At 39.7% G+C, this 26,328-nt stretch overlaps 1 protein-coding gene across 5 annotated transcripts in view; it reads left to right on the top strand.

The window, feature by feature from the left end:
• The window catches only part of LOC120529368 (AP-2 complex subunit alpha-2), a 162,549-nt gene that overhangs the window by 43,284 nt on the left and 92,937 nt on the right, over positions 1–26,328 (top strand). For all 5 annotated transcript variants that reach the window (XM_039753145.1, XM_039753146.1, XM_039753149.1 and 2 more), the window contains exons 3-6: positions 17,679–17,821; positions 18,121–18,314; positions 18,439–18,568; positions 20,472–20,573. In XM_039753145.1, the coding sequence (XP_039609079.1) occupies positions 17,679–17,821; positions 18,121–18,314; positions 18,439–18,568; positions 20,472–20,573 (569 nt within the window). The remainder of the gene's footprint in view (positions 1–17,678; positions 17,822–18,120; positions 18,315–18,438; positions 18,569–20,471; positions 20,574–26,328) is intronic.

Raw genomic sequence — 26,328 nt, forward strand, 5'->3', positions numbered from 1 at the left:
AAAGGTCTGGACAGTAGCCAGACCCTTCGAGGCTGTGTCGACACAAAGAGTTGTCGAAAAACCTTCCAGCGTGGGGCCGGAGAAAATGGCTGACTGTGTTGATCCAGATTTCCCACCTGGATAAAGTCTGTCCATATACCTCCCCGTCTGTAACGCGTAAAACGTCAGTAAATGTAAGCTAAAAGATATTTTGTCTCATGTGATTCTTGTACGCCGTAATCACTATGGGAAGGATATCGCCTTTTGGTATATTATGATATTGTTTAATTATTTAATATGCCACAATTTTAAAAGAACACATTTCAAGAGAGCTAATGCCTCTGCAGGAAACAGTTGTCTCCACAAATACCGCTTAGAATTAAGGCCAAAAGTTCTATCTTGGTCTCATCAGACCAGAGAATCTTATTTTCACCATCTCAGAGTCTCTGACAGGCCACTCTGCCATAAAGCCCTGACTGGTGGAGGCTGCAGTGATGGTTGACTTTCTACAACTTTCTCCCATCTCCTGACTGCATCTCTGGAGCTCAGCCAAAGTTATCTTTGGGTTCTTCTTTACCTCTCTCACCAAGGCTCTTCTCCCCGGTAGCTCAGCTTGGCGGACGGCCAACTCTAGGAAGGGTTTTGGTCGTCCCAAACATCTTCCATTTAAAGGATTATGGAGGCCACTGTGCTCTTGGGAACCTTAAGTGCAGCAGAAATTTTTTGTAACCTTGGCCAGATCTGTGCCTTGCCACAATTCTGTCTCTGAGCTCTTGATTCTCATTTGCTCTGACATGCATTGTGAGCTGTAAGGTCTTATATAGACAGTTGTGTGGCTTTCCTAATCAAGTCCAATCAGTATAATCAAACACAGCTGGACTCAAATGAAGGTGATCTCAAGGATGATCAGAAGAAATGGAGAGCACCTGAGTTAAATATATGAGTGTCACAGCAAAGGGTCTGAATACTTAGGACCATGTGATATTTCAGTTTTTCTTTTTTAATAAATCTGCAACAATTTCAAAAATTCTTTTTTTTGTCTGTCAATATGGGGTGCTGTGTGTACATTAATGAGGAAAAAAATGAATTTAAATGATTTTAGCAAATGGCTGCAATATAACAAAGAGTGAAAAATTGAAGGGGGTCTGAATACTTTCCTTACCCACTGTATATGTATGTGAAAGTGAAACTTGTATATTAGATTCATTCATTACACACAGACTGATGTATTTCAAATGTTAATTTCTTTTAATTTTGATGATTATAACTGACAACTAATGAAAGTCCCAAATTCAGTATCTCGGAAAATTAGAATATTAATTAAGACCAATGCAAGAAAAGGATTTTTTAGAAATGTTGGCCAACTGAAAGGTATGAACATGAAAAGTATGAGCATGTACAGCACTCAATATTTAGTTGGGGCTCCTTTGGCCTGGATTACTGCAGCAATGCGAGTTGTGGCATGGAGTCGATCAGTCTGTGCACTGCTCAGATGTTATTAGAGCCCATGTTGCTCTGATAGTGGCCTTCAGCTCTTCTCACTTTCACTTTTTGAATGGAATTCCTGAAATAAATCAACTTTGTCATGATATTCTAATTTTATGACCGGCATCTGTATGTATATATAATGTATATTATCTATACATATGTGTGTATACATATACAATAGAACAAATCGAACTTTAAAAACCAACCACAAGCAAGCAAAAAAACATTGCAGGAATTCATGCTAATAGCCTTACAGCCAGATCACTGTAAACACTTTTTTTAAAATGAGTTTTAAGCACAGTGGAAAAAAAGGAACATTTGAAAAAAAAGAGAAAAGTAACATTGCACCTAATCGCTATGAAAAACTCCATCTGTAAACACTTTCATGAGTTTTAAGCACACGGAAAAAAGTGAACATTTGAAAAAGAGAAAAGTAACATTGCAACAATTCATGCTACGAACTGAAAAATTAACTTTGAAAAACCGTAATACAAAACCACCAAAAACTAACCTTGCATGAGTTGAGTTCTGGCATGAAGTGTTTTCCTCCAGGTGTTTTCTCTCTTGTGATTTCTTGGGTTTCTGGTGCTTTTAGCTGTTTAGCTGGTGGGAGTGAAAGCCTCATGCAGCCATTCCAAAAAGAAAGTTCTTGTGACCCAACCCTTCGTGTTTGCCCCCCACATTACTGGCAGTCTGGCTTTGTTTACATTGTGCTGCTTGAAAGCATGAGGGTTCTCAAATTGGTAAATGAGTAAACTGGTAAACAGTTTTTCCACCTCTTGTAATTTCTTTCTTTACTTCATTTCAGTTTTCTTCAAAACTTTCTTCTCACCACTCTTCACTTGCTTAGAAGCTATAGTTAACTGCAAAGCACCACGAAATACTGTACAGCACAAAGAGAGTGCAGGTAGCGATGCAAGTCTGACTGAGAACAATGAACATCTGCCGGCAGTAAGTGCAAGCCAACCGTGCAGCAATCTCCCCCTCCCCCTCCCCAGCAGGCACGTCGCGCTCTCTCTCTCTCAGCTCAGCTCAGCTCAGCTCAGCTCAGGCAGGCAAGGGAAACTGTCTGGTTCAGTATACCGAGTGTGTGGTTGTGAACCGAGGCAAAAGTTTGGCAAACTTTTGGTCATGAACTGAGTTGTACGTGAACCGAGGTTCCACTGTGTGTGTATGTATGTATGTATGTAAAACTATTTCAACCATTCTATGATCTGCTTCTCGCAACTTGAAGAGGGCACCCTGCGGATGTTAGCCGACTTGCTGAACAACCACAAGCTTTACCTGGTAGGTAACCACCCATACAGTCAGATTGTAATTCCAGAGTACTAATGCCTTGAATGTAATGACCCCGATCTACATACTGTCAAATAAGCGAACCACATGCTGTGGCGCAACCTCTACGCTAACGTCCGAGGTTTGATTGCGAAGGGTACAGTGAGTGTGTACGCCTGTTGAGCCCAAATTAGAGCTAAACACGTGTTGCGTACTCTAAACACACACTAATAAAGGCAATGCCCTCACTGACTGACTGACTCAGTCATCACTAATTCTCTCCTGTAGGTAGAAGTCTCATTCCTTACAGCTTACTTACAACAGTTAAGCAGGTTTCATTTGAAATTCTACCGCATGCGGTCATAGCGGTCGACAACGTCCACCATGTTGAACTTTCTTATTTATAGCCCCATCTTCATGAAATTTGGTAGGCAGCCTCCCTCGCTAACGAAACCGATGTGCGTACTTATTTCGGTGGTATGGCGCCACTGTCGGCCGCCATATTGAACTTTCAACGTCACTAGTTCTCTAACTTCCCGTGTAGGTAGAAGGCTGACCCCATCTTCACGAAATTTGGTAGGCGGTTCCCGCGCTAACCAAAACCGATGTCGATACTTATTTGGTGGTATGACGCCACTGTCGGCCGCCATATTGAACTTTCCAGCGTCACTAATTCTCCAACTTCCCGTGTAGGTAGAAGGCTGAAATTTGGCAGGCTCATTCCTTACAACTTACTAACAAAAGTTAAGCAAGTTTCATTTAGAAATTCTACGCATAACGGTCATAACGGTCAACAACGTCCACAATGTTAAACTTTTTTATTTATGGCCCCATCTTCATGAAATTTGGTAGGCGGCTTCCTGTGCTAACCGAAACCAATGTATGTACTTATTTCGGTTGTGTGCGCCACTGTTGGCCCCAATATTGAACTTTCCAGTGGTCTTTGTTACCTATGGGACCATCTTCAAGAAATTTAGTGCACGCGGGTTCCCAACGCTAACTGAATCCTACTTACGTGCATGTATCGTCCATAGCCTGCAGCTTTGTCGCCGTGTAAAGGCGGCGTTGGGTGCCATCCCACACCTCCCATGTTGTTGACTGCCTGCATATATAAGGCCATCCGTCGCTCCTGTCTCTTCATTCCCTTCCTTGCTTTGCCACGGTATTCACTTCTCCTACTGATAACTGCAGCCTTTTATTTAATGCACGGCTTCTGCTGTTTTTTTGTTTGTTTATTACGATTATAGTTATTGTGTAGGTATTTTAGACTTACTTTACATTGTTCAGGTACCCATTTCCTTTATCGTTCCAACCGTACCCCATTGACATGTCTATCGAGGTGATTACCATAGATCAAAGAACTGTCACTTACTGAGTAGTTTCAATGCCGGTGATGGCACCTGCCTTTTCCATTCTCTTTGTTACATATTGCGCCCATATCAGGCTCACTATTGATATCTGAAGGAACATTGTGTCTTATGTATTGAATGACTGGGACAGGTTCAAGCTGTGGACTGATGGCGGTACAGGAGATAATTATACTTCACAGGAGCACTATAAGAATGAAATGCTTAAGCTCTTCACCTAAGGTTCTGCATGTGAGTTTGATGGCTGCCGCTGAATTGTTAGGTTGTCACTTTCAAGTGTACCGACATGGCCAAATATTTTACACTTTTGGATAACCGCCAATGCCTCTTAAACATCTTAAATTCACAGCTGACAATTTTAGTAGTGGACACTTTGATGTTTATGAATGTTTCAACTCTCAAAAGCGTGATGCGAAGTTATCGATTAAACTGGTTGTATGTTACAACGCTTGACAGATGCCGAATGTCACTTAAACACAGCAAGTCCTGCAAATACTAACGTAATTGAAACAAACCATGAAACTCAAACCGATTATGACAGCAGCAATCCAAGCTGTGAGATTTGAGGAAAGATTGCTTTTCACATGGCCATCTGTACGTTGCATGCTCAAGAGTAAGCTCAGCACACAGCTTGGTCATATTTCAACCGGAGGGCCTAACTGACAACGTGGTATACAAAGAGATCCTTAACAAATAATTATTGTTATATTTTCCCTCAGTTTAAAAAGGTTTACTTTTCTTCTTAATGAAAATTTTAAGGTAGTACTTCTCCGCTGCAATGCACAGGTATTTTGCTAGTATGTAATAAAGTGGAATGACTCAGGGAAATAGTATTGAACACATCAAGAAGTGGAGGTGCAAAAAGGCATGGAAAGCCAAGAAACCGGCTGAAATCTGTCAGTAGTTAGAAAGCAAACCTGCTTAACAAGGTGTCATACATGAAGCATCTCATGATGGGTAAAAGCAAAGGGCTCTCTCAAGACCTTCACAACTTTATGTTGCAAAACGTAGTGATGGCATTGGTTACAGAAACATTCCTAAACTTCTAAATTTTCCAGTGAGCACCATTGTAGCCATGATCTAGAAGTGGAAAGAACATCATTTCACCATAAACCAGCTGTGACCATGACTGCTAGAATGGCCCAGTCAATCAATTGAATCCAATCGAAAATCTATGGAAAGACCTGAAGATCAGAGTCCCCTGGAACCTTCAAGATTTGAAGACAGTTTGTGTGGCAGAATGGGCCCCATTGGAAATTTATTTTCCTTTGTAAAATGTTGACGCTTTCAATATTTGTTTTTTTTTTACCACTGTCTGTCACAAGTCCCCTCTTAATCTTTGCCCATAAATTTTTAATTTTTACTATTTTTCCTTTGTTTCTTTAGTGACATTATATTGTTGACAACTTCCATACATTTTGTAGAAGATTGATGCCTATTTTTAACAAATGAACTTTTGGATATAACTTACAACTTAAGTTTCAGCAATAATCAAATCTCCATCCATGTATATTTTGATACAGAATTGCATCAAGTAGTACTTTTTATGTTAATAAGGTATAAAAAATTTTGCTTCTATTTTAAGGACACACACACTAATCTTTGTCTGTTGCTCTTGATAGGATGTTCAATTTAAAAATCTTTTTATTTAGGTTGTTTTAAAAGTTCAAATTTGTGTTTACGTAAGGTATGCAGTTAAAATATGTTTTGCAAGTTATCACATCCTGTGAGGATGGAAGTTCATTAGGAAGCAAGAAAGGCACTAAAGGAGAAGGTCACTAATGTTTTTTTTCAGCTTGCTCAGTGTTTTTTGTGCAGTGTTCCCAGTGATTCAGCACAATAGTAGTTCCTTTCCTTCTGGAAATAGTTATAGAAATATTTTTTCCTCAGCAGAAGCTCCAGCCATTTGTCTTGTTAATAGTTAGACTTGCTTATAATTTGATTAAAAGTACCTTTCCTTCATTTCTTAATCCACACGTGACATCATTAGCAAAATATTACAAGTACTTTTTTTCTTCTTTTCCCCTTATCCTTAGCAGCACAATACAATCTTTACTCAAATGCTTCCATAATGTAGAAAATAAGCAAGGATAAACAGACAATCCTAAAGTAAGCTTTTGTTAACATACAATCCTGTGAATTTTGGACATTGATCCTGATTTTTAACTTGACCTTTCTCTTAAGACATGCATTATATTAGTTCATAGGTCCTCAACCTTGATTATGGGATTCCTTGTGTCTGCAGGGTTTGCTTGTAACCTGTTTCATAGTCTATAACATGTTTCTTATTTTAACTAAAGGTCATCTTTACTGGCTGATGTTTTGTAGTTCACATTCCACAGTTAGACACTGCTGTATTTCATTCTTTTGAAAGAAAGTCTTTACAGAAAGACTGCATTTTTTTCATATTTACTTGTGGGTATTTGATATTCATTTATTCATGTACTGTTGACTTTCTACAGGGGTGTGGAAATCAAATTTATTTCTGCCTCTTCACGGACAAGTAAACTTAGAAAATTCACTTGTCCGCCAGTTAAATTCACTTGCCCATAAACAAATAACAGAAGTGAAAAATAGTTGATTTTTTCTGATCTCTTTTATTGATACCAAAACTGCCTTCCATTTTAAAACTGAAAAAAGTTCTTTCAGTGAGTGGTATTTTGCCACCTTGCTCTAGAACATTATATAAAAGATTCCCTTATTTTAACTGGCTAGTTTTAATTTCACAAAGATGTTTATCGTGTGGTGATTGGTTATATGGAGAATGACAAAGGATACGAACTGGGGGTTTAGTACTTAAGATCGACACAGCAAACATGCAATAAAGAAAGTCTGCTCAGAAAAACATCCAATGAATTTTGCATTCGTGCCTCCGACCTTCGGATCACGAACCCAACATTTACACAATATTTCAGTTAAACCAGTGCAATACCCATTTAAATATCCAGTTTTTTGGAGCCCCGTCACACCTGCCATAAACTTCTCTACACTGAACATAGACCTGAGGACCCCTTAATCCAAGGGAGCAGCGCTACAGCCACGTCACCGTGCCTCCTGCCACCCATGTCTAATACATGCATTAATGCATTTCATCGTGAAAAAGATATCAAGCATTTATCTTAGTATTCTGAATGTTCATTGAGCAGGAATATCATGAAGTCAATGTGCGGCGATTGCTGCCGGCGGTTCCCCAGTGCAAGAGGAAGTCAGTTTAAGAAGCGCGCAGAGATTAACAACTGGGTCGGGGAACACTTAATATAAAGCATTTAATGCGCTATATTAATTTATGATGGGTTTTGAGAAAATCTAGTAAATGAAACATTCATTTTAAGATGAAATTTAGTTTACGACCTTCTACTGATAAAATAAACTGCGAGAATAAAGTGGAAATGTCGACTTTAATATCGACATTTACATTTTTTTTGTCTTCACTGTGTACGCATTTTTTTCACCGTGGCCTTGAAATGCGGCTCCATAGGTTTTCAGGGCCTGTTGTGCCAGTTTTAATCAAGGAATTATCAATTTCTCATCCGTGATGCTACTTGTTTCAGTTTCAGCAACACGAGAACAAAGTGCTTACCGCAGTGCATTATGGGTTACGCAGGTAATTCCTGATGACGTATTCGAAATTACGCAAGATGGTACATTTCCAAAGAAGTAAATATTATCGATGTTGTCAGTGGAAAAAATAATCGCGTCTAAGTAAAGATTTTTATTGATATTTCATAACATTTGGAAACCGTTAGAATGTTTTCTTCTTTATTCTTAATAAACTGACAGCGCGAAACCAACTTGTTTTATATGAAAAATTCTCTGATCTAAAACGATCTATAGACAACTCATCAAAATTGATGTCATGGAATAAATTTCTTAACTCCTCAATATATCATAACCTGCGCGAAATCGCTAATTTTAGGAAAGATTAACTGCCTAACAAGCTTTACGTGGAGAAAATAATTGCATTGTAGTTGAAATGACCGCATTTTTATGTAGAAAAAATGAATTTTATCAATAATATATAAAAGTTATCGATTATAATGAAAAATCAAATTACATCGCAATGTCGGCATGAAAAAAATTACCGCATCTCCAAGCATGTAAATAGTAGGGTAAAATACTTATGTAAGACCACAAGAGTGATTCCCCTTTGAAAAATCAGCTGTCATTTAATAAACAATATTGATTACCAATTTGAGACATGAAGAACATACGTAAGTAGACTGTTTCCACACGAAGTACGTACCCAAATGTTTAAAATTTGAAAGTAGTGGTAAAAATGTGCCCTGCACAGCACATATAATTCTTTTTTCCCCAGAAAATTAAAATTGCCCGTGGACAACTGAAACCAGAAAAACATGCTTGTCCGATGGTCAGTTTACCCGTGTCAGACAAGTCGGGCGTTGGATTTCCGCACTCCTGTTCTAGTACACTGCTGTTTTGCAGCAACATCAGGCTTAAGGATGCTTGCTGGGATTGGCTCCAGGTGAACTACAACTCTGCCCTGGATTAGTGGGTTGCACAATACACTGTACCGGCTTTCTTCTGTTGAAGCACTGGATGTAGGCCTAAAAGGGGGCAAAAAAAGTATTTACCCCCTTCCTGATTTCTTATTATTTTGCATGTTTGCCACACTTGAATGTTTCAGATTATGAAATAAATTTAAATATTTGACAAAGATAACCCAAGTAAACACACAATGTAGTTTTTAAGTGATGATTTTATTTATTAAGGAAAAAAAACTATCCAAACCTACATGGCCCTATGTGAAAAAGTAATTGCCCCCTAAACCTAATAACTGATTGTGCAACCCTTACCAGCAACAACTGCAACCAAGTGTTTGCGATAACTGGCAATGAGTATTTCACATCATTGTTGAGGGAATTTGGCCCACTGTTTTCGCAGAATTGTTTCAGTTCATGAACCACTTTTTTAAGGTCACGCCACAGCATCACAATTGGATTCAGGTCTGGACTTTGACTAGGCCACTCCAAAACCTTCATTTTTTTTAAGCCATTCAGAGGTGGACTTGCTGGTGATGGCCTTCAGGATTTTTTTGGTAGAGAGCAGAATTCATGGTTTCATCAATCACAGCAAGTTGTTCAGGTCCTGAAGCAGCAAAGCAACCCCAGACCATCTCACTACTAATTGCTGTGTTACTTTTACACCAGATGTAATGGGATGCACACCTTCTAAAAAGTTCAACTTTTGTTTCGTCAGTCCACAGAATATTTTCCCAAAAGTCATGGGCATCATCAAGATTTTTTTTGACAAAAGTTTTTATTATTTAGGGAGAAAAAAAATCCAAACCTACATGGCCCTGTGTGAAAAAGTAATTGCCCCCTGAACCTAATAACTGGTTGGGCCACCCTTAGCAGTAATAACTGCAATCAAGCGTTTGCGATAACTTGCAATGAGTCTTTACAGCGCTCTGGAGGAATTTTGGCCCACTCATCTTTGCAGAATTGTTGTAATTCAGCTTTATTTGAGGGTTTTCTAGCATGAACCGCCTTTTTAAGGTCATGCCATAGCATCTCAATTGGATTCAGGTCAGGACTTTGACTAGGCCACTCCAAAGTCTTCATTTTGTTTTTCTTCAGCCATTCAGAGGTGGATTTGCTGGTGTGTTTTGGGTCATTGTCCTGTTGCAGCACCCAAGATCGCTTCAGCTTGAGTTGACGAACAGGTGGCCGGTCATTCTCCTTCAGGATTTTTTGGTAGACAGTAGAATTCATGGTTCCATCTATCACAGCAAGCCTTCCAGGTCCTGAAGCAGCAAAACAACCCCAGACCATCACACTAACAATATGTGTACACACACATATATATATATATATATATGTACATATATATGTACATATATATATATATATATATATATATATATATATATATATATACATATATATATACATATATATATACAGTGGAACCTCGGTTCACGACCATAATTTGTTCCAGAACTTTGGTCGTAAAAAACAGTTTCCCCATAGGATTGTATGTAAATACAATTAATCCGTTCAGACCGCATACAAACTGTATGTAAATATGTAAAAATATGTAAAGATTAAGCACAAATATAGTTAATTACACTATAGAATTCACAGTGTAATAGTAAACTAATGTAAAAACATTGAATAACACTGACACAAAACACCCAGGCTCCCTGATCAGCTACAAGAGCTGGCTCGCTCGCGCTCTCTCTCTGTAGCACACACACCACCAAAGCCCCTCCCTACCTCAGCTACAGGAGCAGGCTGGCTCACGAGCTCTCTTCTCTGTGTAGCATGAGCGCACAAACACACGCACACACCCCTATCCCTTCCCCCCCAATCCCTTCCCTGTCAGCTGCCCGGCTCTAATCTCTCTGTAGCGTGCTCGCGCAGCATTTTTTAAAATGACTTTTAAGCACAGCAGAAAAAATCCGGCGCTTGCAAAACCAACTCACAAGCAAACAAAAAGTAAGATTGCAGGAGATCACGCTATTAAACCTAAAGCCTGATCGCTGTAAACAATGTTTTTAAAATGAGTTTTAAGCACAGCAGAAAAAAATATCGCACAAATCCGAACTTCATTTAAAAACCAACTCACAAGCAACCAAAAAAGTAACATTGCAACAAATCACACGATGAAGTCCTCCATGTAAACAATTTTTAATGAGTTTTAAGCACAAGGAAAAAAGCGAACATTTGAAAAAAGAGAAATGTAACATCGCACCTAATCGCGCTATGAAAAACTCCATCTGTAAACCTTTCATGAGTTTTAAGCACAAGGAAAAAAGCGAACATTTGAAAAAAGAGAAAAATAACATTGTGACTTGTGACCCTCCACATTACTGGCAGTCTGGCTTTGTTTACATTATGGTGCTTGAAAGCACGAGGGTTCTCCGATTGGTAAATGAGTAAACTGGTAAACATTTTTTCCACCTTTTGTAATTTCTTTCTTTACTTCGATTTCAATTTTCTTCAAAACTTTCTTCTGACCACTCTCCACTTGCTTAGAAGCCATAGTTAACTGCAAAAGCACACGAAATACTGTAGAGCACAAAGAGAGTGCACGTCTTATTGAAAACAATGAACAAGGGCGGCTTTGCTTAAATGAAAAGCATGGCAGCTCTCTTTCTCTCTCAGGCTGCCTGTGGGGGGAGGGGGATGGTTTCGCTTGCACTACAGCCTACAGATAGGCAGGCAAACACGTGCAGCAATCTCCTCCTCCCCCTTCCCAGCAGGCACGTGCTCGCTCGCTCTTGCTCTCTCTCTCTCTCTCTCTCTCTCTCTCAACTAGGACGCAAGAGAAACTGGCTTATTCAGCAAACACGTGAAGCAATCTCCTCCTCCCCCTCCCTAGCAGGCACGTGCTCGCTCGCTCTTTCTCTCTCTCTCTCTCTCTCTCTCTTCTCTCTCTCTCTTTCAGCTCAGCTGGCAAGCAGGCAAGGGAACCTGGCTTGTTACGTATACCGAGTGTGTGGTTGTGAACTGAGGCAAAAGTTTGGCGATCTTTTTGGTCGTGAACCGAGTTGTACATGAACCGGGACGTTGGTGAACCGAGGTTCCACTATATGTATATATATATATATATATATATATATATATATATATATATATATATATATATATATATATATATATATATATATATATATATATATATATATATATATATATATATATATATATATATATATATATATATATATATATATATATATATATATATATATATATATATATATATATATATATATATATATACTATATATCCTTTAGTGCAGAAAGCGCTTAACCAGTGAAAAATCTGTGATATATGTTTAGATGTGCTTACATTTAAAATCCGCGATAGAGTGAAACCGCAAAGTCAAAGCACGATATAGCTTAGGATTACTGTATATATATATATATATATATATATATATATATATATATATATATATGTATGTACATATATATATACATATATATATATACATACATATATATATATGTATATATATATGTATGTATATATATATATATATGTATATATATATGTATATATGTATATGTATATGTATATGTATATGTATATGTATATATATATATATGTATATATATATATTGTGGAAGACTGCGGCTTCCAAGGCCGGTCCGCACCCCCAGGCCGACAGGAGGAGCTCTCCCGACAGCGGGATCGCGTGCCCGAGGGCCAGCAGGGCCTTATGGACTCTGTGGTGTTTATACACAGCCCTGCTGGATACCTTGGGCGCCACCAGGAGTCGCTGTGGGGGGACTTATGGGCTCCGTTGTGCCTTATGACCCGGGGGTACGTCACGGTCATGTGACAGGAAGGTATGGCGTGCTCCCGGGTTGAAGTAATGGACTGATTGCCCTGACCCGGAAGGAGTAGGGAACTGTGGACTCCTGGGACAGGAACACCTCCGGGTCAGGGGCTATAAAAGGACGCTGCCTCAGTCCAGACACTGAGCTGTGCTGGGTGGGAGAGGAGCAAAGTGTCTGGGCGAGGAGGAGAGGTTATAGCGAGTTTGTTAGTAGTGATTTGTGGATAGTGTTGAGAGTGTGTTTATTTGTAGTGTGGAAGGTGCTTGGTGCACTAAAGAAAATAATAAAAGGTCGTGGACTATTACCTGGTGTCAGGAGTCGTACCTGAGGGTTCGAGGGTGCACTACTGCCCCCTACTGCCACAATATATATATATATATATATATATATATATATGTGTATGTATGTGTGTATATATATGTGTGTGTGTGTGTTCCATTATATGTCCCGGATACGCATGACACCTGCATACTTTTCAACAATCAATTCAAATTTTCATGAAAAAAACACAAAATCACATTGTGACGAAGCAGGTTTGCTGTATGCTCCTATCTGCTGCCAGGGAGCCCTTGAACCCTACACCGTCGGTATTGTGCCTCACTGCTAACCTCATCGTTAACAACAAAGCAAGGGGATGGTGAAAAAGTGCAAAGTGCTTTTATTAAAACAATTAACAAAACAAGGTGTTCAAATTAAAGTGTAGTCTCCAAAGTTCAATAAATAATCCATAAAATCAGAAGTGAAACGTGGAGGTTAAAAACAATAGAAAAAAGTCTTATTAAAAACAATGAAGTTAAAATAGAGCAGGAAGCATTCTTTAAAAAATAAATAAATAAATAAAAAAACCAAGAAGAAGCCCGGTGCCTTTTAACCTGGTGGCCCTCCTGCTTCCCAACAGGGGAGTCGCCCTACTTGCAGCTGACGTTAACTCTGCCTATTTCAGCTATTTCTCTCTCTCTCTCTCTCTCTCTCTCTCTCTCTCTCTCTCTCTCTCTCAACCTCCCGTCCGTTCTTTCTTTTTACTCCCCTTCTAGCCGACTCGCGCTTCTGTTTATCAAGATAAGCAGCCCCAGGAACAATCATGAATGCGGACGGTCCCTCACAAGTGCATTTTGGTGAGAAACGCCCACATCGCTAATCGCACTGACAACCTTCAGCCACATAACCACCACGCCCCCTCACCAAGCTGCAAGCGCAGTGATTATTTATTTTAAAGCTGGACTTTGACAGGAGCTGTGGACCCGCTTTACCACACACGTGAAAGTTCACAGTTATAGCGCGGGTTGTTCACTGAATGCTAGCAACTGGCGCACTAACGCTTGTGGGCAGTCGTGGCTTTGTCTCAAGAAAGGTAAACAAGGTTAGCATGTGAGTTGTATTCCAAACAAAGGTCGTATACCAAGTAAAATTTTTCGTGTCCAAACAGGACATATACCAAGTTGGACTTATTCCAAAGCAGACGTATACCGAGGTACCACTGTGCTGATTTGATTAAATTTATTTTTTCAGCTTTTTTGATAAAATATAGCTTTTTAAATTTAATTTGGTCGTCTGCTTAGTGTTACTCAAAGTTGCAACAATATTGCTATAGCCTTTAAACCTGAACTTTATTTTTGAGTGCCTGATGATTCTTGTCCGTAGTGATGAAATTCCTTGTATTTTGTATGTTGTGTACTTTAAATTAATATAGTAAATATATTAGCCTAAATATAAATAGAGGTGTCTGATTTGCTGGTAACATAAATTGAGGCGTCATGTCGAAAGGTATTGTTTACGAAAATCACAGTGCTACAAAAATTAGCACACCTTAAACAAGACTAATACTTTTGATTTTGCATTCATGTTTTATTTTTCCAGTGTATTCAAATTGTTTTCAAAGTGTGAATTTTCCTCTGACCACCCTAATTCCCACCACTCAAAAAAAAAAACAAAACAAAGTTGTGTTATTTTGCATAAGAATGGAGTTATTTCAAATGACAATTGTCTGCTTTTGTTGGTAACATTGTGCATGTTCGTACTTCAGCTATCTAGTGCGAGCTTATGAGGAAGAGGTTAAGCACATGCATAGAAAGCAATCTTGCGGCAAAAACTGAACAAACATTATAGGTACAGTAATCCCTCGCTATATCGCTCTTCGACTTTTGCGGCTTCACTCTATCGCGGATTTTATATGTAAGCATATCTAAATATATATCGTGGATTTTTCGCTGCTTCAAGGGTATCTGCAGACAATGGGTCTTTTTATTTCTAGCATATGCTTCCTCAGTTGGTTGCCCAGTTGATTTCATACAAGGAACGCTATTGGCGGATGGCTGAGAAGCTACCCAATCAGAGCACGCAGTTAAGTTCCTATGATTGGCTCAGCGTTGGAGCGCCAAATTCGATTCCGCTGCGTTAACCAGGAAGTCTTGTCTCGCTTATTCAGCATCAACGTGTTTCGCTGTGTAAAGAGATAACTTTTATGCTCTTTTGTGTTTATCTTTGTGCATAGTCAAGCCCTTCGTTATGGCTCCAAAATGATCTGCTCCTGCTACTGCTTCAGGGGCCGTGCCCAAGCGCCAACGGAAGATGCTAACAATTGCCGAAAAGTTAAAAGTTTTGGATATGTTCTAGGAAGGGAGACAGCTACATCGCTGTAGGACGCCATTACGGCATCAATGAGTCCACGATTCTTTTTATTTAAAAAGGAGGAAAAGAATATAAGATCTACAGCCGCAGTGTCCTTTTAACCAGGGTGCAAAACGAGTTGTAAGTGGACATAATAGGGCAGTAGTCCAGATGGAATCTGCTTTAGGGATTTGGATTGTAGACTGCCGGAAGAAGAACAACGGCAGTGCTACACATTCGCCTGAAGAGGCTCCTTTAGAAGAGCTGTAACCCTCTCCTTTGTTGTGCAGTAAAATTAAACTCATTGTTATCTGACAAGTCGTCGTGTCATTGTTGGTGAGTAACCATAATTAATTTTCTACGTACAGTACTTAGTACATGTACATACGTTTGTTGTGTCACTGTACACACATTTTACTGTATACAATTTTTCTTGCATTGTGCATATTTTTTGCTGGTGGCCTGTCTAGCGTAATGGCTGTAACATAACATGTAACATATGTGATAATGGAGACGCTCGATATCTTATCTGTGATATTTAGGTCTTACTGTATATAAACAGTGTGTTTACATACATAATTTCAACGAATCTTACCTAATATTTAAGAGAATACACAGGGTTTATGCTGTATAACTGTGTGGGAAATGTTTATAAGAGTGTGGGAGAGTTTATAAGGGCTTAAGACATAAAAATAACCATATGAATATATAGTTTTTACTTCGCGGATTTTCGCCTTTGGTGGGGGGTTCTGGAATGCAACCTCAGTGATTGAGGAGGGATCACTGTATTCAATTAATTCTGTATCCACTTAGGGTTAAATTTAAACCACTCATTTTATAGTCACTGGGAGCCAATAATTATTGCAATAGCACTAGGTGTATGGCAAGAAGCAAATGTGGTGGATAGTACGCCAGTCCTTTGCAGGATTCAGTCACACAGTCCATCAGAAAATAGTGTCCTCTGTACCATCTAGTTATAGAAACATATACAGTAAATAAACTGTCTGTCAACTTTTAATCCAGTTCTTTGCAAATAGATATTTTGAAACAATGTTATCTGGTGGCATAGCAGTTAGTGTTCATACCTTGAATTTTTGGGGGCTCCAGTTGATCTAATTATCTATTAATCAATCCACAAATGCACTGGCAGAATGTGCAAACCTCACGAAGACTGTGGCGTGAAGCAAGAATAATAGCTCTGCACTACTACTCTTCTTATGTTAAAACATTTGTACTGAACTTACTAAATGTTAACCTTATTAAAACTAAGTGTATTCCTATAACTTTTGTTCATTTCTTGGTACTTGATTGCAAGCTACATACATGCGTGCTTAATTTCTCAATCAATAGCTGTCACTTTAGGTCTGTGGCACACACATGCACAATAATAACAGCAGCAAATGTCTTTGCAAAATTATATAATACGTTTTTTAAGTGATGGGAATAAGCTTCTGTATGATGATGAAATTATATTATTTATATCACTTTGCAGCAGTGGCAGCAGAAACATTTGTAGCTGCAGAAGTGCTGCTAAAGTTTCTGTATGGGGAAAACAGCTGAGAGATTTCTATTTGTGTTTCATATATTGCCTTGACTTCAGTACATCTCCTTTACTTACATTTCTTCATGACAAAATGTCTTATTATTATTATGCCTTTATTATTATAATTATCATTACTATTATGCCTTTTTGGAAATTCTATACAGAAATTTAGATTCAGATAATATAGAACTTGAAAATAAATATTACTATTAAATTCATTGAATAAATAGTCATTTTCCATTAAAAAGTATGTGAAATGTGTTGTATTTAGGTTAAGTGTGTAAATTTCAGAGGTTGCCATACATAACTATTTAAGACTCAGTAAAACATGTAATTTGTTCAGTTATCGCCAAAGTACGATATAACACGTCTATGTAGGGATGATGTGAATATTAAGTTTTGAGAAATGGGTTTATTCACAGTCTCTGTAAGCAACAAACAAAGGGTACGAAGTGCAACAAAACGTTTTCATAGCTAAATAAGTGAACAGTGGTGAATAAAAAAAATAAAAAAACTGTACTTAAAAGCATACAGCTTACAGGGGGGGATTTGATATCTTACTTATATATTAGAGGTGGCTTTATCCCAAAAGCATTTTGCTTTGAAAAAGTTATGAATAATGTGATTCGACTTTCAAAATGTACTACTTTGGAGGTATTGTAAAGCCTAAACATCTGAAAAGACACCGTATGCTTTTGAATTTGTTGTTCAAGCCATCAGTTATTTGTAAAATTTTTGATAATTCAAAACTACCCCAGATTCAGATCCATAACAGAATAAGTAAAAAGTGTAAGGTTGCGTGGTGAGTTTATGGGAAGGATTTTCTTTTCTTGCTTCAGTTTGTCATTACCTGTGTTGGCATTCATTTTTTGTTAACATGTAATTGACGTCTTCCAATTGGTTTAGTCTTATTTGTTGAGAAATATATTATTTTTTTAACAGGGTGGTTGCAATTGCAAATGGTAATATTTTCTGAGACACGTTTTATGAACCCCCTAGTTAGGACAGATGCATTGTGTATTTTCGAAAGCATGTTCTTCAAGTTAAATATGTACTAGAACCTGCTTGTATTGTTTTACATACTTGTTTTATGTTCCTTATTATTAGGTGATAAGGCATTGGATGGATACAGTAAGAAGAAATATGTCTGCAAACTACTGTTTATTTTTCTTCTGGGACATGACATTGATTTTGGACATATGGAGGCTGTTAATCTACTTAGTTCCAATAAATACACTGAAAAGCAAATTGTAAGTTGGTATATGTGTAAAGATCTATTTTACTTCATAATTATTGAAAGTAATACTTTGTGTTTTAATGCTAGTAGAACCTATATGATAGTTTTTATACAGTAGTGTTTGCATTGTGTTTACTCATATATGGTGTCCATACAGTTCAGTCGAAAAGCTTTTAATATGTTGATTAGAGTGAAAAGATTTCCTAAAATGTGTTACTCCATAAATAACAGGATACAACTGCTACCTGCTTTATTATTAGATGTGCTAATTTAATCTTTTACTTTATTGATTATTATTATTATTTCCTTTAGGGTTACCTGTTCATCTCTGTACTGGTGAATTCTAACAGTGAGTTGATCCGGCTAATTAATAATGGTATCAAGAATGACCTGGCTAGCCGAAATCCCACCTTCATGAATCTTGCCTTACATTGCATTGCTAATGTGGGCAGTCGAGAAATGGCAGAGGCCTTTGCAGGAGACATTCCCAAGATTCTAGTAGCTGGGTGAGACTATAGTGTACATTTATTAAATTAATCATGGAATTGAGAAGAATGTTTTCAGAATAATGAGTTACATCTAGTGTACTTATGAGATTATTTTTACATTTCCTTTCTAATACATTTCCAGAGACACCATGGACAGTGTAAAACAGAGTGCTGCCTTGTGTTTGTTGAGGTTGTATCGGACATCTCCCGATTTAGTTCCAATGGGAGAGTGGACTTCCCGAGTGGTTCATTTGCTGAATGATCAGCATTTGGTAATTCAATTCTATGTTTCTAGAAATAAGAGGGGAAAAGTATAGTGCTTACAAATGATATTCTATTCAAGAACTGGATACAGTGCATCCGGAAAGTATTCACAGCGCATCACTTTTTCCACATTTTATGTTACAGCCTTATTCCAAAATGGCTAAGTTCATTTTTTTTCCTCAGAATTCTACACTTAACACCACATAATGACAATGTGAAAAAAAAGTTTACTTGAGGTTTTTGCAAATTTATTAAAATCAAAAAAAATTGAGAAAGCACATGTACATAAGTATTTACAGCCTTTGCCGTGAAGCTCAAAACTGAGCTCAGGTGCATCCTGTTTCCCCTGATCTTCCTTGAGATGTTTCTGCAGCTTAATTGGAGTCCACCTGTGGTAAATTCAGTTGATTGGACATGATTTGGAAAGGCACACACCTGTCTATATAAGGTCCCACAGTTGACAGTTCATGTCAGAGCACAAACCAAACATTAAGTCAAAGGAATTATCTGTAGACCTCCGAGACAGGATTGTCTCGAGGCACAAATCTGGGGAAGGTTACAGAAAAATTTCTGCTGCTTTGAAGGTCCCAATGAGCACAATGACCTCCATCATCCGTAAGTGGAAGAAGTTCGAAACCACCAGGACTCTTACTAGAGCTGGCCAGCCATCTAAACTGAGCGATCGGGGGAGAAGAGCCTTAGTCAGGGAGGTGACCAAGAACCCGATGGTCACTCTTTCAGAGCTCCAGAGGTCCTCTGTGGAGAGAGCAGAACCTTCCAGAAGGACAACCATCTCTGCAGCAATCCACCAATCAGGCCTGTATTGTAGAGTGCCAGACGGAAGCCACTCTTTAGTAAAAGGCATGTGGCAGCGTGCCTGGAGTTTGCCAAAAGGCACCTGAAGGACTCTCAGACCATGAGAAACAAAATTCTCTTGTCTGATGAGACAAAGATTGAACTCTTTAGTGTGAATGCCTGGTGTCACGTTTGGAGGAAACCAGGCACCACTCATCACTAGGCCAATACCATCCCTACATGGTAGTGGCAGCATCATGCTGTGGAGTTGTTTTTCAGCGGGAGGAACTGCGAGACTAGTCAGGATAAAGGGAAAGATGACTGCAGCAATGTACAAAGACATCCTGGATGAAAACCTGCTCCAGTGCGCTCTTGACTTCAGACTGGGGTGACAGTTCATCTTTCAGCAGGACAACGACCCTTAACACACAGCCAAGATATCAAAGGAATGGCTTCAGGACAACTCTGTGAATGTCCTTGAGCAGCTCAGCCAGAGCCCAGACTTGAATCCGATTGAACATCTCTGGAGAGATCTTAAAATGGCTGTGCACCGACACTTCCCATCCAACCTGATGGAGCTTGAGAGGTGCTGCAAAGAGGAATGTGCGAAACTGGTCAAGGATAGGTGTGCCAAGCTTGTGGCATCCTAGTCAAAAAGACTTGAGGCTGTAATTGCTGCCAAAGGTGCATCGAAAAAGTATTGAGCAAAGGCTATGAATACTTATGTATATGTGATTTCTCAGTTTTTTTATTTTTAATAAATTTGCAAAAACCTCAAGTAAACTTTTTTCACTTTGTCATTATGGGGTGTTGTGTGTAGAATTCTTAGGAAAAAATGAATTTAATCCATTTTGGAATAAGGCTGTAACATAACAAAATGTGAAAAAGTGATGCTCTGTGAATACTTTCCGGATGCACTGTATGTTGTTTATATATTATTCATAGTGCACTGCATTGTTTTCCCCAAAATGTTAAAAATTACAGTTATGAATAAAGAATTTCATTTTTATGTTTGCGTTTGTTTAATTGGACTTGCTTTTAAATTTTAACTTTAATCCACTATAGCCTTTTTTATTTTATCCTTATGTTGCTTGTTTTTCCCATTTTATTATGCAGGGAGTTGTTACAGCTGCTACTAGTTTGATTACAACCCTTGCACAGAAAAACCCAGAAGAGTTCAAGACATCTGTATCTTTGGCAGTGTCACGGCTAAGCAGGGTAAGAGAGCAGGCTTTTTATAATGGGTAATGTAGATGGATAGATTTTATTTGTAGATGTATTTATGCATATACTGTACTCTGCAATATAGTTATTCATGGATTACCATCTTGGACACACAAGTTATAATGCAGAAGATGGTTTTGGAACAGTAAATAAACATTCATTTTTAATAGGGATGCACTGATATGGTTATTCTGGACTGATGCCAATATCTAATAATTTCAAAATACATCTCTGCCTATGCCAATACACACATTTTTATAAAAATGGCATTAAATTTTTTTTGACGTCTGTTGGTTTTTAGTCCTACAGTTCCATTAGAGGAGAAGTATTGTTAACAAATAAACTCAAAGCAAAATAAAGTTGGTTAAGTTACCAACTAAAAAAAAAAAAGTACCATCGTACTTCTAATGAATGGTTTGAGGAATTTCAGTCTGGTTTTAGGGACAGCACAGTACAGATACAGCACTTGTCAGGGTGACTAATGATCTCCTAATTGCAGCAGATTGTGGTTTTTTAACACAGGGCTTATGCAAACATTACCTCCTTCTGCATTGGTTGCCTGTTTGGCTGACATCAAACATTGGCTGGTTGAAAACTTTCTCAGACTAAATAGTGAAAAAACCTAGGGTTTAATTATTGCATCTATAGGAACTTTAAAGAAAATAGACAATTCATCAGTAAAAATCCCTGGCTTGATTACATCCATGTCTACACAGGTTAAATATCTTGGTGTTATTCTTTATCCTACACTCTGTTTTGATCCTCATATTAAACGTTAACATTATACAATGTTATTGACTGTTATACCTGCCTCGCACTCTCCATCTTGTATTTTTTAAGTTGCACTGCATTTTTATCAGTCTTTAATTAATACTGTTTTTATCAGTATGCTGCTGCTGGAGTATGTGAATTTCCCCTTGGGGATCTCATATATTACCAATTTTGCCTTTTTCCACCTTAAGCAAATTTCAGGGCTACGTGTAATTGCTCTCTGCTACTGCAACTAGGATGCTTATTCATGGTTTTGTCAAATTGACTATTACAATACAGTGCTGTCTGGTATCACTGCTTTAAATTTAAATAAATTACAATATGTACAGAATTCAGCAACTAGAGTGATTACACACTTAAAACCCTGGGAGCCAGGGTTGCCAGGTCCTTTTAAGGAAAGCTTAAATATGGCGAGTTTTCCCCCACAAAATAGCACAATACCTGAGGTACACATAAATGATAAAACGGAAAGTTGGAGTGGGGAAGGTTTGAGCGAGGGGTCCAGGTACATCCCATGAAAGTGGGACGAGGGTGTACCTTCAGAGAAGTTTCAAAGTGATAGAATGGGTATATACCATTACCCAGTGGAGGGCTTGGCTGGTTTCCCCTGGGGATTTTACAACAATAAAGAACACGTTAAAGTGCAAAAACAGTGGGTGAGCGATGGATGAAATATACAATAAAAATAAGGGTTGTTGAAAAATAGCCCACAATGCTGCAGTTTTTTTTTTCTTTTTCAAAGTAGTACTCCAAAAAAGAAAAAAAAAACTGCGTCACACCAAAGCCATTTTTTCTTTCACAGGTGATAATCAAAAACCGCACAATTGGGCAAGAAAAACTCTGATCTGGCAACATTTCTGGGAGCATATCACTCCTAGACTTTTAAAACTTCATTGGCTTCATGGTCAAGCCCCACCTTATTTGTCTTCTTTAATTTGACCCTATACTCCGTCACGTTCACTTTGTTCTTCTGACTATTCTGCTATTAACCATTACATCATGAAGATTGCACACTATGGCCAACAGGTCCTTTAGTGTATCAGGAGCATGGCTATGGAATGCCCTGCCTTTGGAGCTCTGTGCATGTACATCATTTTCAAAACATATCATTTTAATATTGCCTTTTGTTGTTCTTAAATTTGTTTGTACATTTGATTGTTTGATTTTATGTGTATTGTTGTATAGTGGCCTTGGGTACCTTAAAAGGTGCTTTTAAATAAAATTTATTATTATTATTATTTGGTCACATACCCTTAACTTCCAATTTCTACCCCATGTTTGTGATTCAGTGACATTACCAGACTCTTAATAATTTAATTTAATTCAAGCCTCTGTGGCAGCCTATTTCAGTTGGTGTTACCTTGGGGCTTTTATATGGCATATAAATCAAGCACTTTAAACCTTTACATGTTTTTCAACTTTTGCATTGTAATGATCTTTAGAAATTTCTCCTTATATTTATTTAGAAGGCATTTTTATTCAGAGTATCTTCCAAACATTTAAGATGATAACAACACAGAACAATAAGTTTTAATGCTAGTAAGATAAGAGCAATAAGCACAGTAGTTCTGTGGCTAGATAAAAATTACTAGTCCATCCATCCATCCATCCATCCATCCTCTTCCGCTTATCCGAGGTTGGGTTGCGGGGGCAGCAGTTTGAGCAGAGAGGTCCAGACTTCCCTCTCCCCGGTCAATTCTTCTAGCTCTTCCGGGAGAATCCCAAGGCGTTCCCAGGCCAGCCGAGAGACATAGTCCCTCCAGTGTATCTTGGGTCTTCCCCGGGGCCGCCTCCCGGTTGGACGTGCCCAGAACATCTCACCAGGGAGGTGTCCAGGAGGCATCCTGATCAGATGCCCGAGCCACCTCATCTGACTCTTCTTGATGCGGAGGAGCAGTGGCTCTACTCTGAGCCCCTCCCGGATGACTAAGCTTCTCACCCTATCTTTAAGGGAAAGCCCAGACACCCTGCGGAGGAAACTCATTTCAGCCGCTTGTATTCACAATCTCGTTCTTTCGGTCACTACCCATAGCTCATGACCATAGTTGAGAGTAGCAACGTAGATCGACTGGTAAATTGAGAGCTTTGCCTTACGGCTGAGCTCCTATTTCACCCGGACAGACCGATGCAGAGCCCGCATCACTGCGGACGCCGCACCGATCCGCCTGTCAATCTCACGCTCCATTCTTCCTTCACTCGTGAACAAGACCCCGAGATACTTAAACTCCTCCACTTGGGGCAGGATCTCTCTCCTAACCTGAGAGGGCACTCCACCCTTTTCCGGCTCAGGACCATGGTCTCGGATTTGGAGGTGCTGATTTCCATCCCAGCCGCTTCACACTCAGCTGCGAAACGATTCAGAGAGAGCTGAAGATCACAGCCTGATGACACAAACAGGACAACATCATCTGCAAAAAGCAATGACCCAATCCTGAGTCCACCAAACCGGACCCCCTCAACACCCTGGCTGTGCCTAGAAATTCTGCCCATAAAAGTTATGAACAAAATCGGTGACAAAGGCCAGCCCTGGCGGAGTCCAATTCTCATTGGAAACGGGCTTGACTTACTGCTGGCAATGTGGACCAAGCTCTGACACCGGTTGTACAGGGACCAAACAGCTCCTATCAGGGGGTCCGGTACCCCATACTCCCAGAGCACCCCCCACAGGATTCCCCGAGGGACACGGTCAAACGCCTTTTCCAAGTCCACAAAACACATGTAGACTGGTTGGCCAATCTCCCATGCACCCTCCAGGATTCTGCTAAGGGTGTAGAGCTGGTCCACTGTTCCGCGACCAGGACGAAAACCACACTGTTCCTCCTGAATCTGAGGTTCAACTATCCGACGGAGCCTCCTCTCCAGAACCCCCGAATAGACTTTTCCAGGGAGGCTTAGGATTGTGATCCACCACCCCGGTCTGCCAATCCAGAAGCACTGTCCCCGATGTCCATGCGATGTTGCAGAGACATGTCAACCAAGACAGTCCTACAACATCCAGAGCCTTGAGGGAATCCAGGCGTATCTCATCCACCCCCGGGGCCCTGCCACCAATGATTTTTTTGACCACCTCGGTGACCTCAGCCCCAGAGATGGGGTAGCCCACCTCCGAGTACCCAGGCTCTGCTTCCTTATTGGAAGGCATGTTAGTGGGATTGAGGAGGTCTTCAAAGTACTTCCCCCCACCGCCCAACAACGTCCTGAGTCGAGGTCAGCAGCGTACCATCCCCACCATATATGGTGTTGACACTGCACTGCTTCCCCCTCCTGCGACGCCGGACGGTGGACCAGAATCTCCCCGAAGCCATCCGAAAGTCGTTCTCCATGGCCTCCCCAAACTCCTTCCATGCCCAAGTTTTTGCCTCAGCAACCTCCAAAGCCGCATTCCGCTTGGCCTGTCGGTACCAATTAGCTGCCTCCAGAGTCCCACAGGACAAAAGGGTCCAGTAGGACTCCTTCTTCAGCTTGACGGCATCCTTCACCGCCGGTGTCCACCAATGGGTCCGGGGATTGCCGCCACGACGGGCACCGACCACCTTATGGCCACAGCTCTGGTCAGCCGCCTCAACAATAGAGGCATGAAACATGGCCCATTCGGACTCCATGTCCCCCACCTCCCTCGGGACATGGTCGAAGTTCTGCCGGAGGTGGGAGTTGAAGCGACATGGTCGAAGTTCTGCCGGAGGTGGGAGTTGAAGCTACTTCTGACAGGGGACTCTGCCAGACATTCCCAGCAGACCCTCACAACACATTTGGGCTTACCCGGCCTGACCGGCATCCTACCCCACCATCGAAGCCAACTCACCACCAGGTGGTGATCAGTTGACAGCTCTGCCCTGCTCTTCACCTGAGTGTCCAAGACATGTGGCTGCAAGTCCAACGACATGACCACAAAGTCGAACATCGAACTGAGGCCTAGGGTGTCCTGGTGTCAAGTGCACATATGAACACCCCTATGCTTGAACATGGTGTTCGTTATGGACAATCCGTGATGAGCACTGAAGTCCAATAACAAAACGCCATTCGTGTTCAGATCGGGGGGCCATTCCTCCCAATCATGCCCTTCCAGGTCTCGCTGTCATTGCCCACGTGAGCATTGACAAAAGAGCTCCTAGGATCATTGGGACACGCAAACCCCTCCACCACGATAAGATGGCGGTTCGAGGAGGGGAAAATTACTAGTTTTAAAAAAAACAGTAGGCAGGTTTTGATTTGATACAACATGTCATGGCAGCTAAGTGCTGCAGACACATGGTTAAGAAATGAGGACTAAACCAATCTCTGTTTCTCCTTTATATCTTTACTATTTCAGTAAAAATGTAATAAAATGACATGAATATATTTTCTCTTATACCATATTGTTTCATTAAAATGAACATTGCAGACTCTGAAGGCCTTTTAAAATGTTATATATAACAATTATAACAACAAATGGAAAATTGAAAACATATCCGCTATGTTGCTAATAAGGAGAAATTAAAAACCAAGACTACAGCTGTTTAAGACTAAAATAAGCAGTAAGGATTCAAAATCTTAACGAGTGAGACAACTAAAGTGAAGCAGAAGTGTTACTTGAGAAATAAGTGCTCCTTATTCACACTAGAATTACCAGAGCCTACGAGAAAACTCTTTTAAATCCGGCCCACCTTAAATCAGTTCGCACCTCTCCGTCAGCATCTTATGTCCTGTAAATGTGCCGATTAACACTAGTTATCAAAGCCTATGAAAAAACTTGTAGATCCGTCCCTCCTTAAATCGCTTCTCACCTCTCCGTCAGCATCTTTTGTCCCTTAAATGTGTTGATAAGCAGCAAACAGCAAGCAGTCTGCTATTACATCCCCCACCGGTGCACAGTTTTCTCAGCTCAAGTATGTTTACCTGCGTGTTAGTTGCTTGGAGTTGTATAGAGTGAGAAGTCAAGCAAAATGACACCTTTTATAAATACTATATCGTTATTTGGAACACATGCATTTCATGTGTG

This window comes from Polypterus senegalus, chromosome 1 (genome assembly GCF_016835505.1).
Source record: "Polypterus senegalus isolate Bchr_013 chromosome 1, ASM1683550v1, whole genome shotgun sequence".
Classification (NCBI taxonomy): Eukaryota; Metazoa; Chordata; class Cladistia; order Polypteriformes; family Polypteridae; genus Polypterus; species Polypterus senegalus.